The sequence below is a fragment of the Centruroides vittatus genome, unplaced genomic scaffold, assembly GCF_030686945.1.
Source record: "Centruroides vittatus isolate TY-2023 unplaced genomic scaffold, ASM3068694v2 scaffold_899, whole genome shotgun sequence".
NCBI classification, from domain to species: domain Eukaryota; kingdom Metazoa; phylum Arthropoda; class Arachnida; order Scorpiones; family Buthidae; genus Centruroides; species Centruroides vittatus.
This window is the reverse complement of record NW_027122719.1, coordinates 1,719,100-1,736,431: the sequence shown is the minus strand read 5'-3', so window position 1 is coordinate 1,736,431 and position 17,332 is coordinate 1,719,100. Positions and strand designations below refer to the sequence as shown.

Here is a 17,332-nt window from a genome sequence, read left to right as displayed (position 1 = left end):
AGAACAATTAGTGTACATGTCAAAATTAAAACCTCTAAAAAACTTGTATAATCAATTTAAATTGTTACAATAAATAAATACAGGTAGGCCTCCTACAATGCGGTAGATATGTTCCTTGAAAATACCGCGTTGTGGGAAATTGTGTTATAGGAGACACCAACTTAATACAAACACTGGGATTCAGTTCTAAAAAGAGAAAAACTGCCTTTTATGGTGTAACATTTTCATCATTTTTTAAATTTATGTACATAAAAAGCTTAAATAAAATTCAACATCATATAAAAACTAAAAAGATTATGATTTCAAGTCAAAATCAAAAAGAAACATAATGTTATGCTCACAAATTCAGTCCTCATTGTCACTTATTATAGTTGTTTGAGAATGTTTGACTGGCCTTATTTCAAGATCTGAGCTTGTTCCATCAAGTTCCACTGCACTTATGTGATCCATTGCGATTTTTCTGTTATGTGAAAGATAATTTGTTTCTAAATACACTAAATCGCATTGTAAAAGTAACTGCGTTGTAAGAAAATTTCTGTGTTTTTCCAACCACGTTGAAGCGAAAATGTGTTGTAAAGGTACTGCGTTGTAGGAGGCCTACCTGTATATACATAATGCAGTAAAAATATATATATACATAAGCAACATTACAGTATATAAACTTATGCGTAACACCATGTTATTTCATCTAAAATTCAATTTTCTTTAAATCAAAAATGTATCTATAATTGCCCATATTTAGTTCAAATGATTTTCACTTAGAAATAGTGTGGTATTGGCCAGGTTTCTAAAGGCAATTATTGTGCCACTTTTAAATGCAAATCAAGATTTAATGTTAATTGCCTTTCTTATGTAAATGAAAATTATTAATTTAAATTACTATTGCTGTAACCTGCTGCTATTTTAAGGAACAGCAATACTATTTTATTTAATTCAAACTTTGTTAATCAGCTTTTGGCTTAATATTTGTTGGTTTTTCTTTTTTTCTTTTAGTTTGTATTTTTTTTGTCTGTAGACACTTGAAAAAGGCCTAATGGCCACAGTGGCAAGTAATATGGCAATAGAATGTTTGCAAACACAACTTTAAATCATGTGATTTTTTTTTTTTTCCTGCTGAAATTTAATTATAGGTTCAAGTGTGTTATGAGATAAAAAAAAAAAAAAGGTTGAAATTGGCAGTTTTTGATGTCAAAAACTGATGATACTAGTCCATAATTGATATAAGGAGAACCACTGTATTTTGCATTTTATGAAAGACTAAATAGATCTTATCTTACAGATTTTATTTTGTATTACTTACTAAATTGTTATTAAAAAAACAAATCAATTATGATATAAGGTATTTTACTTTTGATTTTATTTAAATATTTAAAAAAAAATAAATTTAGAAAATTTAACATACCTTTAATGTGTATATATTTTCTAATTGAAATAAAATTTGGTTTTATGAAAGGATAATGCCATAACATAATATTAAGTAAAAGTTAATTGAAAACATATAGTGCATATTATGAAATTACTAGGTGACCCGGCAAACGTTGTTTTGCCATATAAATTATTTCTAGGTAATTTCTAGCTGACCAGGCCACGCGTTGTTGTGGCTCAAAATGTATCTATTATAAATGTATAACACTTCCCCCGTGGGGGAAATTTCAAAAAATCCCTTCTTAGTGTACATTCTCTTGACGTAACCTATTAAAACGCAATTAAAAACGCATAAAACCGCATGTAAAATAGTATAATAGAAGCCGAGTTCTTCACGGTAAGCCTTAATCCCGTCCATCTCCCCCCACTGGGGGGAATTTCGACATGTATTATATAAAAACACGTGCGTATTCGAATGCAACGTTGTGTCAAAATTTCAAAGGAATCGGTAGGAACAAACGAACGTTATATTTTATTTATATATAGATAGATAGAAAATGATCTGCTTCAGTCCATTCTCACAGAAAAGCATAATGCCTCACAGAAAAGCAAACTTAGGGCGTCGGAAGTTAGTGCCATCTGTTGGACATAAAAGCCTTAATCCATATATAAATATATTTTTGAAAGGGGGGAAATGGTGTAGGGGTATGAAAAATAGATAGTAGCCGATTCTCAGACCTACTGAATATGCATATAAAATTTGGTAAAAATCGGTAAAGCTGTTTTGGAGGAGTAAGGTAACTAACATTGTGACACGAGAATTTTATATATAAGATAATACATTAAATATTTTTGACATAATTTCATAATGTTATTTGAATATTTATGTTTCAGGTAGTAATTAGTTTTTTGTGTGTTGAGTGTCACAAATTTTAGGAATGTCTTAAAATACCTAAAATCACAATAATATTTTGTATAGATTAGCTAAACATAAAAATATGTTAAAAATTTCATGAATAATAATAAGTTTTATTTCTAGTTTAACTGAAAGTATTGTCACCCACCATTTTACTTTCCCAGCTGTTATGTATACATAACAAGAGTAAGTATTCGAATCATGTCAAATTTGACCCTCCAAGTGTTTTGCAAATTTTCACATTTTGAGACCTGAATTCAAAAAAGTCAAGAAAACAGCAAAAAATTCCATGGGTATGTGTATGGGTGTGTTGGCAGCTATTTTGCTTAATATCTCAAGATGATGTACTGTACATATTAAGAAATGAAATTTTGGATGATGGTTTGTATATGAGGGGCATTGATGATATTAAATTCTGGTGGTGAAAAGTTAAGAGGGTGGGAGATAAAGGGGGGTCATGTATCTTGAGATGGGCAGGACTTAATGAAGATTTTATACCTTATTAATGTTTACATTTTTTTTTTTTTTATAAAACTTGCCTCTATCCTCAAAATTAAGCTTTTTGTCATTTTATGATATTTTTAATTACTATATTTTGTTATAAAAGCTTTTTATAACAGATAGTGTCACACAATTTTATTTTTTTAATTAATAATAATAAAAGTTTTTAAAATAAAATCTCATAGCAGCTGGGAAAGTTATGCAATTCTTGTTGCTAAATATTATTATTTCAAACAGAACATATTTTATATTTTTAAATATTTTAATACTACAAGAAATTCTAAATCTGTTAGTATGTTACATGTTAATCACATCAGTAACCTTTGCTTAATTCTAGTATTACTTTAAAAATGACAAACATTTTTGAACTTGACTTTGAAGTTTGACTGTTCTGCTTCACAGCTTCAGGTCAGTTATACATATAACAACCTGAAGCAGGACAGTCAAGCTGTTTAAAAACATTCATCATGTTTAAAGTAATACTGGAATTAAGGAGAGGTTACTAATGTGATTAATATTTACATTATTCCTGTTTGAATTTGATTTCTCTTTAATATGTTACAAGTTATTATTAGCTTTATATCTTCTCATAAGAATGTTTAAAAAAATTATGATAAACTGAAGAGTGATAGAAAATGTCAATTAAAACAAAAACATGTCTAATCTGTTAAAGAACCTATTAGTGACATAATTTTTTATAAATAATTCATCAAATTAATAAATAAAATTTATTAAAGTCATTGAAGACTGACATATAATTATTTGTATGTTATCATTTGAGTATTTCTCTTCATTAAGCATGTTTTAAAAGATATGTTTGAAATTACTCCAGTTTATATTTCTGCATAATCCTGAAATTTATAATCCTTCATAACACCCACAAAAATAAATAATTTATATTTTAAAAACTTGAATGATTATTTGATTTATTAAGCAGTTTAAAATGTCACTTTGTACATAAAATAGCTGTTAAGACTTTTTTTGTATATTTAACTAAATTTTATTTTTTAGAACATGATACTACAACGAAGGAATGAAGCAGAGATGGAGAAAACTATTACACTTCAGGATTATATCCAAATCTGCAGTCAGCTGAGTAAAAATATTAAGAGATCATTTGGACCTAGAGGCCAAATAGTGTTTATTTTGACTTGTACTGGACAAGTTGAATTTACCACTAATGGTTTAAAAATTATAAACAGTTTACATATATATGGTCCTATTGCACAAATCATACAACGAAGCTTAGAAAAATATCATAATATAACTGGTGATGGAAGCAAAATATTTTTATTGTTATTAAATGAAATGTTTGTTAATATTTTAGAATTAAAAGAAAATTTTGGAGATTCATATAGAATGAAACTAATCAATGGATTTAATTCTTTACTCCATATCATATTGCCAAAATGTTTTCAATTATTAAAATTCAAATTTTATCCTTTTGTTCCAAAAGATATTTATGAAGTTTGTTTTTATTTGTTAAAAACATTTTTTAATGGAAAATTTGGTACTATAGTTTCAGATTATTTAGCAGATTTAACATATAAATTTATAATTAAGTATTGTAAAAATTTGAATTGTTTATCTGTTAAATATTTAATTGATCATTTTGATACTGTATGTACAACAGCAGTATCATTATCTGTTAATGATTCTCAGATTAAGCCTGGGATTGTTTTATCTCAAGGCTTTTTAGTTGATTGTGAATATGAAACTAATGATAATTCCTTGCTGAAATTTATTGTGTATATTAATGATTCCAATCATTCTTTAAAAGAGAGTTCATTATGTATTTCAAATAAACAAACTGTTAATAATTTATTTCAAGTAACTTATAACAATGATCTTGCTATAATGGAAATGTTAAGTCAACATAATATTTCTGTGATCATATGTGCTGGTGTATTCCCTGATTTATTAAAAGAAAAATGCAAACAATATAAAATGTGGGTCATTGCCATGGTACCTTTAGAAGAAATAAATTATTTATTAACCTTGAGTCAAATTGAACCAGTTTATAATATTTTAAATCCAATAAATGAGAAAAATTGTAGCAATTTAAGTTTTGTTAAAAATATTCAAGTAGGAAATAAAAACTGTGCATATCTTGGTTTACAATGTAACCAAAGCATTGTTGAACCTTATCATTTATTGTTGTGTGGACCAACTGAAAGTATTTGTAAACAGTATTCAAAAGAATGTTTAAATTGTTTAAAATTAATTTATTGTTGGAGAAGCAATAGTGATAAAAAAGAAAACTGCAATATTTATGATAACAGTAGACAAAATAAAGTAGAAAAACACTTTACTGAAGATATTAAGAGGATAACACACAAGTTAAGAATAGATGGTTGTGAAAAATTATCTGAAGAAAATTCAGAAAATATTCTTGCTACAATTGTACCAGGTGGTGGTTGTTGGGAAATGTATTTTCATTATATATTAGAAAATTTAAATCTATATATGTATCCATTGGAAGTGTCAACAGTGTGTAAAATTCTTTCAAAATCACTTCTTGTTGTTCCTCAAATTCTTTATGAAAATAATCAAACTAAAAAAATACAGTTTATTAAAGTGATAACATCAATAATTGAACAACTTAATTTGAATAATGTGTGTTATTTTAACAAATGGGGTGAGATACAATGTATAGAGGAAGCAACTATATTTGAACTTATTATAGGGAAAGAGTTACTTATTTTTTCTGTGATTGAACTTATTATACAATTGTTACGACTTGACTGTGTTGCAAATATATAGTAATGCCTTTATATTCAGAAAATTTTAATAAATTATTCTGTAAATTATATATATTATTTTATGCCAATAAATTTAGACATATGAAACTATATTTAGTTTTTTATTAATATTAGAATTCAGGATTTGCCATTAAAAATTATTCTCTAAAATAATATTTTTTAAATTGCCAATAATCATTATAGCAGTATACTATCTCAGCTTGCATAAGACTTTACATCACTGTGTTATTGTTCCAAGTGTTTTTCTAATCCAGGAACAACAAGCAATAAAAATAGATGTGATTTTCATTGCTCTTTTTAAATAGATTTTATTTAAAAAGACCGGTTTGTGTTCAAACTAAATATTCAATAATTGAATTCTAATAGTTCTTTAGTTTCACAGCTGAATGGATGAGATGGTTAAGGTGCCAGCCTACTGTTCTGGACCAAAGGATCCAAAATCAAAGGACCAAATCCATGTGAGCTGCTGCAGGAATTTTTATGGATGATAAGGTCCAGATATGTTGGGCTTCGTCCCTCACTACCCGACCAAACTCAGGATGAATATGGAGAATAAGTATGAGAAGGTTCTTCATACAACAGAGCAAAACATTAAATCTTTTGTGTTGCATATCACTCATCATATGCAAAGAAAACTTTTTATATCCTCTTATCTGAAAAATTCAATATTTTTAGACATGAAGGATCAGCCAGCAGCTTATCCTAAGAACAATTCCATTGAGATTGCAAAGTATTTTTTTGAAAAGCTTTATGAAAGATACAAAACAAAATATTACTTTTAATTTGAAAAGTTGGTATTTTAGGATGTAAAAAATAAAAAATATTTGAATTTGATTCTATTGTTTGATTTGTGATTAGAATTCTTTTTCATCCTTTATCTTTGAAGTTTATTGGGCTTCATGTGAGAGTTTAAAAAAAATCAAAAATTTTGTTCATTGTAAAGAAAAAATTGAATTCATAAACACATTTTCTTTCTTGTCTTGGGTGTCCAAAAACATTCCATCATCAATTATACTGTAATTTTTGGAGTGCAAGTTCTACCTTATTTGTTTTCATATGGGAAAAGAGATTGTGGCTTACACAAAATGTGACTTATACATAGAAAATTTCACATAGTTTATGAATCACACTGCAGGTGGTAGCATCATCTGAACTAAGTGTTTGACAATATCAAAATTAACTATCCATATACTTTCCAATATTGAATTCAGAAAAATGAACACTGGCTAATATCATTATTAATGTTTCACTAATTCCTGATAGCAGTAATGTTGATTTATGAAGTTAATTAATTTAATGGCTCAAAACTAACAAACTCTGAAATTGTCAACAAATTTCATTTATATTTTTGAATTTTCCAATTCTAATCATCTGTGTATATTTTATCTGTGATTACTACAGTACAGTGTATCAGTATCTTACCTAATAGCTATATTCAGTGCAGTCCTTGTATAACCAGGTAAAGATTGAAATCCACAAAGCTATTAATTTAGTCTCCACTGATGACAAATGGGCACAATCTATTTTATTTCTATCTCCTATAAGGCCTGATAAAATTATTTTAACTGTAACTTAGATAAGGGACTGAAGGACTGGTGGACACACTGGTAAGTCCTCAAAACCGATGCTCATAACTTGACTGTGGCATACCAGCAAGTCCTTGGTTGATTGCAATTGCTTCTTACATTGTTCTAATAAAGCAAAACTCAGAAAAGAACTGAGGGAGTTTCTTACATACATAAAATATTTTGCTAGTTAAAAGCAACATCTATACCAGTAGAAATCTGCTAGAAGTCTGCTTTAGACCAGTGGGAGTCTGCTAGAAGTTTGTGAACAATAAATTATTATTGAGGTTCAAATACTGCATTGCATTTTCATCTTGTTTTTATTGTTTCTTTTTGGTTAATCTAGATGACAAAACATTCAACATGTTAATTATAACTGTGTTTAATACGTTTTTTTTTTTTTTGTCAGAAATACTAGTGACTGATAAGAAAATGAAAAACAGAGTGGTTTTACTTGTGGATTACATTTTTTACTGAAGGGATTGGACAAGGCACTGATCCAAAATGTGTATAAATAGAAATTAGTTAACAAATTTTTCTAAGTAATTCTTGGCCTTGGATGATTGTTGAACTGGAAAGACATTGCAAGTTTGCTTAATTGTCTAAAAATCTCTATTAAGTGATTGCAGAATAATCAATAAAACCTGGCAGAAATTCTATTTTTTTGCTTGATCTAATTAAAAAGTTTTTTTTATCAGTTGCTAAACAATTTATGAGATGTTAAAGTGCAGCATTCAAAATGAGCAGATTAGTCTATATTAGTGCTGCCAAGACAGGCCTACTCAGTGCTGGTTCAATGGTAACTTGCACATGAGACAAACCAATTTTTGCTGCACCTGCTTCAACTGTTGCCAACAGAGCACTTCTAACAATGCATTGTATTAGCATATTTTAACGTGCAACTGGACAAAATGTGTATTGAGAATTTGACTTGTGTAGTGGCAATTTATTTGTGGGAAATATTTGTGCAGTAATTGTCTAATTCTGGGTTTTATAACCAGAAGAAAAAAAACATTTAAAGTTAAAATATTTACCTAAATTACACAGAGTACTGTAAACCTTGTCCAAAATGAAATCTGAATAAAAAGAAAACCAGCCTTAATGGAAAAAATTCTTCAGAATGGAACGATTTTTTGTGTTAAAAAAGAAATGGCAAGTTTCCATTTTGAACAGGTTCAAAATGGAAAACTGCCAAACTACATTAAAAATATTCAGTATCATGTGATTCTGGTTTACATGGGTTTTACTGTACATTTTATTTGGCCCACAAAAAAAAAGAAAAAAGGTATGGAAGGAATGTTGGTAGGATTTTCCATTTAAATCTATAATCTACAACCACAGTGCACTTTAGGAACTTGAAGACTACATTTTATAGTGGTGCATGTTTCTGTATGCTTCTGATTTCTTTACACAAGCCCTTTAAATTGTCTAAAGATGCATGACTATACTTTGTCAAAATTGATTGAAAATATTAATGAATACATTACTGCACAAAATTAACATTTACATTGATTTGTGTGCACACAATTATTTTCCAGGCATGAATTATATGCATATGAGTCTAAAAAGTGACACATACTTCACATCTGAGAAACCTGTTTTTAGGTGCATTGTTTTTGCATTGGCCTGTGGAAAATACATCACTCAGGAATACAAAAACATATGGCTGGCTCTAATAAAAAAATTTTCATTCAGCACAATACAACATAGACTACACAGTTTACTGACTTGCAATGCCAGAAGGTGCCAAATTATGTAGATTCTGAATTAATGAATTTCTACTGTATATGAATATATTTAGTTAACTTCTGATTGTAAATATATTATCATTCTTAGTTTTAAACATAAACATACAAAAAATTGTTAGATTGAAAAACTGATTGGGTTAGCTTAAAACATTTTGATTGTGAATGATGGCCCTTGTATAAGTTCACTATTAGTTATTGAATTAATTGAGCAAATTCAAACTTCAGAAGTGTTGTAATTTATTGGAAGTTTAATGAAGTGAATTATAAAAAGGATTTTAATATTTGGAAATTTATTTTTATTTACAAAAGGAAAATATTAATAACAAAAAAATAGAAAATACACTACAATCAATTCTAGATCTGTAATTTTTAGCATGTCTTTATTCTTAAACTTTTATTTTCCTTTGCTATGTATGGAAAGCAATTTAATTTTAAGACTATTTTCAAACTGATATAGAAAAAAATGTGTGTGTGTGTTTGCATGTGCATTTCAGTTTCAATGTAGTCATTGCTATAGCCTGATTATATCCACAAAAAACAATATTATTACAAGTAATTTAATTAGTTATTAAAATTAATCCTTAGAATAGTGATGAACAATCTTTTTCTGGATGAGGCTTCTAGTGGACCACAATTTTTTCTTAGGGGTTGCAGGCTTAAGTCTGTTGAGCACCAACACAGTTTTTACTCCAACTGTCTGTACACTAGATACTAAAATAATATATTCTAATGATATGCTAACTAGTTAGTAATATACAGTTTATTCTCATCTTTTCACTATTCAAATGTAGTTTTAATGTTCATCATGAATGTCAGTTTAAATTAGGTTGTGTAATGGCATCAGACCAAATGGGAAAATAGTTAAAATTACATTGCAAAAGCTTAAGGGAAGTGCATTGTAGGACCTCAGGTTACCACCTTAAATTTTTAAGTTCAAAAACAGAACATTACAATATTCTATTATACAGGGTGGGCCAACAAAAACGAAACAGCAGAGTTATCATGTTCATCCAAGCAAATCGCTAGGATATCTTTTGCAATAAAGTTTTTGCGATTCTGAATAAAACATTCAGAATCGCAAAAAATGCACTTCCCTTAAGCACACTCCCTTAAGCAGACAACAAAAAATTTTAAAAACACTTATTTTTTATTAACTAAACAAACATTTCGGAAAAAAGTAACACAAACTATTAACAAACATTTTAAAAATCTTTTAAGCTAGAACTTCCACATATGCAAGGAAAAAAATTAATAATAGTTTTTTTTTAAAGTCAACAGTTAATTGTCACAATTGTCGATATTGGTCAGATAATAACTCAAGCATATTTCATGAAGTTTATAGCCAAACTTCTCAAAGGCTAAATGTGTGGGCCGGAATCTTTGGAGATCGACTACTTGGCCCCATTTTCCTAGATGATAATCAAACAGGAGAAAGTTATTCAGATTTACTTGAAAGTGTTGTACTGTACTGTACATCCATTACTTGTTGATATCATTCGAACATGGCAATCGATACTTAGAAGACCGCTTTACTTTCCAACAAGAGGAAGCCCCCCCATTATGCAAGACCAGTTACAGAGGTTTTGAACATGGCTTTTTCTGAGCATTGGATCGGACGTAGAGGTCCTTTAGAATGGCCGACTAGATCTCCAGATCTTGGTCCTCTTGATTTTTTTCTTTGGGGACATTTAAAAACTAAGATCTATGCAACCGAACCAGGATCTCTTGAAGAATTACAACAAAGAATTATAGACGAGTGTTGTCAAATAACACCCGAAACTTTCCGAAGTGTAAGAAACTGTTTTGAGTAAAATTTGTATTTTTGTAATGAGGCTATAGTGGTGCTCAATTCAAACATTTATTGAATATTTGATAACTCTTATGTTTGTTACTTTATTTGAAATAAATGCTTGTTTAGTTAACAAAAAATTTTAAAAACTCATTTATTTTTTATTGTCTGTTGTATTCAGAATCGCAAAAACTTTATTTGAAAAAATGTCCCCCTTGAGAATAAAATCGACCTGTCCGAGCAATTTGCTTGGACAAACAGGATAATTCTGCTGTTTCGTTTTCATTGGCCCACCCTGTAGAATAGTGAGAGGGAGAGAGACAAAGTATGATCATAATCATTTACAATCTTTTCCAAATCTATTTTCTAACATCAAAAAATAATCACCTGATGCAAATTATTAAGTAAGTAAGAAATTTATTTTTGCTTACATTATCAAAATAAAAAAAAAATAACTGAAAAATTCTTGTAAATATGTTTAATTTGTCTGTACTGTAGAATACAATTAATACATAACTTGTACTTTGGGGAAAAAAAGAGACTGTAATTTGTCAAAATGTTAATGCTGTAATTTTTAGATAATTTCATATATTTTGATTTTTTATGTGAATTTTTTACTTTCTTGCGTTTCTTTCTCTTCTGATTGCTTATTCTGATGTTTCTTATGGTGTTTCCGTTTGCGATGTTTTCGTTTTTTTCTCAGAAAGAATCAGCTTTCACTAGATGAAGATGAGGGAGGAGGAGAGATGATGATGATGAGATGATGTGATGATGATGATTGTATGTTGAGGGACTCCAAAAGTGATTTTAGTCTCTGAATTCTATATATTTAATGTTTTGATATTAATATAAATATTCAAATTATAAATTTAAATCAATTGTAAATAACACAGATTACTGTATATATAATATAAATCTAAAATAATTTACTAATACATCACAGAAGATGATTAAAGTTTAAATTTGAAAATGTATATATGAATTGTCAAAATATGATACTATGCTTTATACATAGCAGGTGATTAGAAAACAAACAAACAAACAGTAAAATACTCAATTTTGCAAGCTGTGAAAAGAAGGGGATGGTGACCAGGTTTGACATTTGACTTACAGATTACAAAAGACACACAGAAACAGTGTGTTCCATGACTGATTTGATTTATCATTAGAAAAATACTAAGCATGGAACCTGAAAAAATTCCACAAGACAAAATACACAAATTTGGTTTAGTTGACAAGGTTGTATCTTGACATGTGTATTGAATATTTGAGTAGAACCTAAAAACTTCATTTTTATAATTCCTGTTATTCTTTTTTATCGTATTCAAAATAAGTTATCTGTTTATTTATTGACCTTTTTAAGAAAAGTACAACTGCAAAATATTACATTTTTTTCTTTAGGCCAGAAACACACATGTGTAAAATTGTGTGGCAGAAAACTGAATCAGAAATCAGCTTTCAGTTCAGTTTCTGTTTTACGCTTTTATGCCAGAACACAATATACGTAAAAATTCTGGCCGAATAGGAAACATCACTGCCACTAACAGTGCTAATTTTATTAATTTTTTCCTCCATATATCTATCCCTTTATACCTTCCATTTTTTCTCCGCTTCCTCTGCTATAGATATAGAAAATTTAAATTAATACACTTGTATTCTCGAATTCAAATAAAGAACTGTGTGATCTAAACACTAGCCTATATATCGATTCTACTAGACCTACCTGTTATTTAAAATTTTGCACCTATAGCCATCCATAAATGTTGTTTAAAATACAGTGTCTTTATACATGACACCGATGTGGTCGAACAGATTCAATAAACCCCTCTATTTCATTTATTTTTCATTTTTTTCAAGACTGTCACAATTATAAGGTTAACCCTCATTGCTGCCATTGTTAGAATAAAAACCACATGTTGACTTTGACATCACCGAAAAGACTTCTCTTTATTGGAGGAATTTTGGCATAAGTAAAAAGTAGAGACATGCTCTACTCTTTTTTCAGTTCTGTTTCAGCCAAAATTTCAGAAAGATTTTTTACGCTTTCTATTTTATGCTAGATTTTTACGCTGAATTTTATGCATGTGTGTTCCTGGCCTTACTCTTACAACAAAATAATCACAACACAATTAACATAACATGAATGTAACAGAATTTAAAAAATTAATTTTGAAACTCAATATCATCTCTGGCCAAGTCACCATAAGTTCTTCCAATAAACTCTAAAATCTGGATCTCAAAATTTGAAATGTATAACGAAAAACTTATACAAATTTTAGAAATTCCTAGTTTTTATCATCATAATATTCTTACCTAAGTTAGAGCGACTTATAACTTCCTTAAAGCAAATAAATAAATTATTTCTTAAAAGATACTTTAGTCACATTAAAATTAAATTACCTTTGCTCTTTTTCGGCTCTCTTATTTTCTTTAATAAAATTATGCATTGGATCTTCATGTACCTATAAAAAACCTTGATTAAATTTTTATAATTATAATAATAAATTTATAATAATTGCAAAATACCTACATATCTAAATTTTTCCATTGCAGCATTTCCACTGACAAATAATGGACATTCCCTATCTCCAGTTCGATGTCCGTAAGTTTTGCATCTCCAACCTGAAATAATTTTACACTCCATTAGATACATTTTAGAAAATATTATGAATTTAATTTAAGTTAATATATATACAAAATAGATAAAATGTTTACATATTCTAATTAAAAAATTCAGAAATGAGTTGCATAACTTTTCCAGCAAAAAAGTTAAAACTGCCTGTGGCATCATCAGTTATGAGATTTTCTTAAAAAAGCTTTTTATATTATTAATTACTATAAAATGGCAAAAAGCTTAATTTTGAAAGTAGACATGACTTTTATAAAAAATTGTAAATGCTAATAACGAGCAAAATCTTCATTAGTCCTACCCCATTTGAGATACACACATAACCCACTCTCCCTCCCACACAGTCTGACCTTTAACCATCAAAATTTAGCAGCATAAATCCCCTTGATAAATGAACCTACCTGCAAAATTTCAGAAATTTTTGACAAAAGGCACAGGAGTTATAATTTTCTTCACCCAGTTTGAAGCTTTAATGTCTCCCATACATACAAATGCAAGAGATGCATCCAAGAAATCCCAACTTTTTTGCATTTCTTGACATTTCAAGGTCCCAAGTTGAAAAATGTGAAAATCTCGGGGGGAATTATTTTTTGACCTATTGCGCTACTTTCTGTTATACATAAAAGCCTGAAAAGCAAAAATTAAATTTAAACTGCAAGTGAAATTACCAGTTCATCACCAAATCTGTTACATATCCTTTCTGAACATATGGCACTGTTGCATTATTGAATTAACATCTCAATATTTAAATTTTTCCATTCAGTCTCTAGTCAATCTGCTATTTTTGTTTCCTATTATTCCTAGTTTTCTAATATCTTCTATTCATGTTCAATAAGATTCATTTTTGTTTCTTTGCTATTTTGTTACAAAATTAGAACTTTGTCAATCTTTCAATATCCGTTGCATTTATTCAGACATTTTTTAAAATCAAAATTCTTAATGAACTATTCTACGAAACAGGAAAACTGCTTTCTTGAAAAAAAATAATCTATAAAAACTTTTATTAGAATTAGAATTACAGTGGCATTGTCAGGACTGATGCAATCCCAGGTTATGAAATATGCCACTTTATGGGACAGTGAAAGTTTTTCTGCAATTTCGATTCCCTGGTCACATTTTACATATCTTCACTTATAAAATTGTACAAATTCACATTTTATGATTGTTTAACATGTCATTTCAATTTTTCCTGGCTATTCCCATTCTTGGTTGGCTCGAAACAAAAACAGTATATTCTTATTTTGTGCATTGTACACTGTAGCTGTTTCTGTGATAATTCTGTCCATTCCAAGCATGCTAAATATTTCTGCTTTTCATATCAAACCTGTGTACTAATGCCTTCAAGAAGTCTATAAAAAAATCATGCACGAGCTAACTGGTTTTACCTAGCATGGAATCACGTTGTCTCGGCATTTGTCATCTCTAAAAGGAGAACCCAAGCTCCTTTTCAAGAACTGCATGTTCCGAGCACTTTTACACAAAAATCTTAACTCCAAACCTACCTGGTGCACCAATAACCCCAACGATAAGCTTCACACATCAGCAAAGCAGACATTGGGTTGATAGAATTTTGTCATATTTAAATTCATCAAAAATTTTTGGACCGAGAGTCTACATTCAGAAACATTACAAAAGTAACTGAAAATATTAGTAAAATTTTACTTCTATAATATATCATTGGTATACTGTTAAAGTTGTAAGTTATCAACATAAAAGCAAATTCAAAATGAACAGAGAATCCTTAAACAACTGCTGAGAAAATCTTTAAAAGAAAGAACTCAGTCCAACTCTTGGCTATCTCTTATCACGCTGAACGATTTACAATAATGACAAAAATTTTAAATAAAGAATTGGAATATCATCTTAAATAATATCTAAAATTAGTGTTTTCCTCTTTACAAGGAAGTAAAAAATACTTATTTGATATATAAGACAGTATTCCCAACAATCAGTAATGTCGGAGATAAAATCTCGCCTGCAACTCTCATTAACATCCTGGCCCATGCCATCTATACAATGCATGACAGTATTTCTAGACAAAGCTATTTTATCAACCATATTTTTAACGTTTATATCACCTACATTTTGGACAAATATTAAAAGGCTATTTTTTATTATCTCCTCTCCGTCAGAATAGGGCTTTTTCTTGTGGGCTAACAACAGAGAAAGTTTATAAGAAGCCTTCACCATAGTTTCCATTTCGTCATTTCTCATCTGGAACAAGGATTGTTGGCTGGCTAAAGATTTCTTTTTTTTATTGATAAATTCCAATCGCAAGTGTGATCCGACAAGATATTTGCTGTTGAAATCACTATGCAGTTGTTTGAAATGTCATTCAAGGTTAAATTTTTTCGGCACTGCTACACAAATTCCACATATCAAACAAACAGGCTTGGAAGTATTTGATAGGTAAACAAAAATTGTTCTTCCCATACAGTTTTAAAATCACGAATTGCAATATCCTCTTCATATTTTCTTTTTGATGTCAAAGGTTTACTCTTGGACATAGTGAAAATAAAATTTTTAAAACGACGCTCGACGCCAAAATCTAAAAACAGTTTTAAAAAAAGCTTAACATCTTGCTCGGCAGTTTTAAAATCAACTAGTGTTCGAACAAACCTGACCTGCCATCCGGGTCAGCAATTTTGAAAAGGCGGCAACATTATAATCAACTGAGCCAGACAGCCAGAGTGCCACACTCGCTCTCGCTCAAAAATAGACAACTGTAGCAAGACACAACGGCGCCAAAGCAAGGCAACTCAAACCATTGGGCTCGTCCCACAACCACGCCATCTTACCGCATCATTGTACTGGTGTCAAGCAGTGCCGCTTTCCGGCGCTGTTGTATTCAGTAGCGTTTTTACGGAATTTGACAAAGTTCCTGAAGGCGATATTATTATTTTTTCAACAAGTCTTCGCGTGCCACTGTTAAAACTCCACCATGCCACGGGTTGGCCATCCCTGCACTATATATACAATTACTTCTGTAATTTACATGATAATTTTGTCGATTAAGTCGTTTCAAAATTATTGATATGAAAAATCATCCATCATCAAGGATAGATGATGTAACATTAACCTAGATGATGATGGGAAATGTTTAGAATAAATGGACTTACATTTCATAACTTTCACCTCCTTCCCTAAAGGCATCCATAATCCTTTTGTAGGCGCTTTGGCCAAAAATTCACGAGCAGCTTGATTTTCTGGTAAATCGGGAATGCAATCTTCCGGTCTTTCTTTTTCTTCTTGCACCCATCCAGGCGGTGCTTGCCCATAGCTGTATATCAAAAATGGACAATTCCTTTCTTGTATACATTACGTGATGATACAAAATTATCAAAATTTCATACATCTAAAGGAACATCGTGTTATATTTAATTTATGCAATTTATCTACATTTAAGTGCGCCCATATCAATAATAAAAACCCTTACAAAGTATCGTAATGTTTAAGTTCCTTAACAACGTCGTCGTCCTGCTTATTTTTTTTCCGACTTCTACCAGAACTTGAAGTAGAAGCCATCTTGAATTTCTAACTCCCTCTGCTTGAGTATAAACGTGATTAATTATCTATTCTTTTTTTTAAAAAAAAAGTTGATTATATACTAATATTAATTTCTTATCCTTATTTATTATTAAATGTGAAATTTTTTTAAATTATAAAAATAAACAGCTTTAATAAATCGTTTGTAAATTTCATACTTAATACACGGCATAATTTTTAAAAATTTAAATTAATTTTTTGTAATTTCATTAAGATTCTATTGAAACAATTAAAGACAAAGATATAAAATTTCATTTTTAAATATCGGTCGAAACAATTTATTTTTTATTTAGCTAGAAGTACGTAAATATTTTCAAGCATCGGTGTTGGGGACCCGAATCGAAAAATCCCCAGGAATTTTTCGGGGGTGGTCCGTCCGAATATGTCGACCTCCCTCACCACTCGGCCGCCCCATTGTGGGCCTGGCCGAACTCACAATGGGCTTGCTAAAAAGAGGTTCTCTTAGTACCCACAGGGCAGAGTTTTAAAAAAGTTACTTATATCCTTGAAT

General features: G+C 29.6%; 3 protein-coding genes across 6 annotated transcripts in view; 2 read left to right on the top strand and 1 right to left on the bottom strand.

Moving 5' to 3' along the window:
- Positions 1-5,634, top strand: part of LOC136990284 (FAD synthase-like) — a 51,130-nt gene extending 45,496 nt beyond the window's left edge. For 3 of the 4 annotated variants that reach the window (XM_067288676.1, XM_067288675.1, XM_067288674.1), the window contains one exon: positions 3,794-3,910. Coding sequence is in view for 1 of the 4 variants with exons in the window: in XM_067288673.1 (XP_067144774.1) it covers positions 3,794-5,545 (1,752 nt within the window). In the remaining 3 variants the exon portion in view is untranslated. Of the gene's footprint in view, positions 1-3,793 lie in introns of all 4 variants that reach the window. The other variant, XM_067288673.1, reaches the window with a different exon arrangement.
- csul (protein arginine N-methyltransferase 5) overlaps positions 1-17,332 on the top strand; it is a 324,839-nt gene that overhangs the window by 5,126 nt on the left and 302,381 nt on the right. The gene's annotated exons all lie outside the window — the stretch shown is intronic.
- On the bottom strand, positions 10,416-16,818 carry LOC136990302 (retinitis pigmentosa 9 protein homolog). The gene is given in 7 exon segments (XM_067288689.1): positions 10,416-10,533; positions 11,170-11,288; positions 11,290-11,467; positions 13,047-13,108; positions 13,177-13,268; positions 16,395-16,555; positions 16,712-16,818. Coding segments are annotated over 7 exon segments (819 nt in total). The 5' UTR covers positions 16,801-16,818.